The sequence below is a fragment of the Eptatretus burgeri genome, chromosome 1 (assembly GCF_056783735.1).
Source record: "Eptatretus burgeri isolate ZD-2024b chromosome 1, Ebu_testis_v1, whole genome shotgun sequence".
Taxonomy (NCBI): Eukaryota; Metazoa; Chordata; class Myxini; order Myxiniformes; family Myxinidae; genus Eptatretus; species Eptatretus burgeri.
Genome location: NC_140961.1, coordinates 110,005,523 through 110,007,667, shown reverse-complemented (window position 1 = coordinate 110,007,667; position 2,145 = coordinate 110,005,523). Strand labels below are relative to the sequence as shown.

The following is a 2,145-nucleotide window of genomic DNA, read 5'->3' as shown; positions in this document are numbered from 1 at the left end:
GGGGGATGGCCAGACGGAGGCCCCTGGAGTACCGGCGGAAAGTGGACGCAGCGACGCGCTGTTCTGGCACATGCTCCCATACCTGACCTGACCTGAGGGCCAAGTCGGAGGTGTATAACAGTATATAATGTGTGTCAAGGGGTGGACGTTCTTACATCTGTGAACCCCAAACACAGAATCCTCAACTGAATAGTCAAGGCTTAACTTTTGTTTGTTGATGTGTATGTGTGTGTGTGTCCCAACCCTCACATTCAAAATCTCAACCCCAACCCTCACATTCAAAATCTCAACCCCAACTCAATCCTCACCCAACACAGTCTTTTTCAAAATGAGATTTCCATATATATATATATATATATATATATATATATATATATATATATATATATATATATATATATATATATATATATATATATATATATATATATATATTTTACGTTTTTTTTTTTCTCTTCTTCCAATTCTGTCTTTTAAGGCTTTCAGGTTTGATGACATAGAAAGAGGGAGTAAGAACTTTCTTGATAGGTTTAAATCCCAAAGAGTGGTAGCATTTCAAGTCTTCAAAATAACCCCAACTTTCCAAGTCTCCAAGGTAGTTATTTAAACCATCAAGGCAGAACTCATTTACTGATTTTTTCAAAATTTGTGAGTCTCCAAGGTAAAACTTGTATTCTGGCTCATCAACGTATAACTTGTTCAGTGGGTATTGTCTTGATAACTCACAATGAGTACTATTGCTGTAAAACTCTTTTTCAGGATTTTGCTGGTCTCCAAGGTATAACTCTTTGGTTGGGTCATCAAGGACGAACTCGTTCTGTGGGTCTTGGTCGCTCATAAGGTCTTCAACCAAGCCAACAATTTCGCCCCAAGTTGTAGCAAAAGCAGTATTTTCATTTCGTATTTCAGACACAATTTCCTGTGAGAGAAAATAATAATGTATTAATTAAGTTATTTAATTATTAAATGAGTATGCTTCAATCAAAGTTTGAAAATAGGAAAATAAAAATCTTACCTCAACAGATAAGAGGTTTGAATCCAGTTCATCAACTTGAAGGTTTAGTTCCATACAAGACAGAGAGTTCCAAGGAACACCAAAGTCATCCCACTCAAGGTCTTGCTCGTTCTGTAGGTCTTGGTCGCTCACAAGGTCTTCAACCAAGTCAACAATTTCGCTCCAAGTTGTAGCAAAAGCAGTATTTTCATTTTGTATTTCAGATACAATTTCCTGTGAGAGAAAATAATAATGTATTAATTAAGTTATTTAATTATTAAATGAGTATGCTTCAATCAAAGTTTGAAAATAGGAAAATAATAATCTTACCTCAACAGATAAGAGGTTTGAATCCAGTTCATCAACTTGAAGGTTTAGTTCCATACAAGACAGAGAGTTCCAAGGAACACCAAAGTCATCCCACTCAAGGTCTTGGTCGCTCATAAGGTCTTCAACCAAGCCAACAATTTCCTCCCAAGTTGTAGCAAAAGCAGTATTTTCATTTCGTATTTCAGACACAATTTCCTGTGAGAGAAAATAATAATGTATTAATTAAGTTATTTAATTATTAAATGAGTATGCTTCAATCAAAGTTTGAAAATAGGAAAATAAAAATCTTACCTCAACAGATAAGAGGTTTGAATCCAGTTCATCAACTTGAAGGTTTAGTTCCATAGAAGACAGAGAGTTCGAGACAAGCACACAGCACACCATTGCCAGCAAAAACAAATGTTTAAAATGGAGCCTGGGTTTGAAGCTTTTATAGAGAAAGACTGGTGGGTGTGGTTTCCTTTGGAAATTCCCTGGGCAAGCCGAGGCAAGCCTTCATTGGGAAATTTTTCAAAACCATAACATCCTGTAATTTTCTAGTGATTTCTTTGTGAGTCAGAGATGAACTGGAAATGATGTAAGAGTGGGCGGGGCTTAGCAAAAGTAGGCGGAGCTTAGGAAAAGTGGGCGTGGCTTAGAAAAAATACCTTATGAAAAGTGGGCGGAGCTTAGCAAAAGTGGGCGGGGCTTAGGAAAAGTGGGCGTGGCTTAGAAAAAATACCTTATGAAAAGTGGGCGGAGCTTAACAAAAGTGGGCGGGGCTTAAAGAAAAGTGGGCGGGGCTTAACAAAAAAAAACTGTGGCTCAGGAGGTGGTCAAAC

General features: G+C 37.5%; 1 protein-coding gene across 1 annotated transcript; it reads right to left on the bottom strand.

Moving 5' to 3' along the window:
* Positions 1–436: 436 nt before the first annotated feature.
* LOC147035168 (uncharacterized) lies at positions 437–2,101 on the bottom strand. Its single transcript, XM_085863688.1, has 4 exons — positions 1,616–2,101; positions 1,325–1,519; positions 1,016–1,228; positions 437–919 (listed from the first exon to the last, which is right to left on the bottom strand). Exons 1-4 carry the CDS (start codon positions 1,706–1,708, stop codon positions 437–439), a joined length of 984 nt encoding a protein of 327 aa, XP_085719814.1. The 5' UTR covers positions 1,709–2,101.
* Positions 2,102–2,145: the final 44 nt, after the last annotated feature.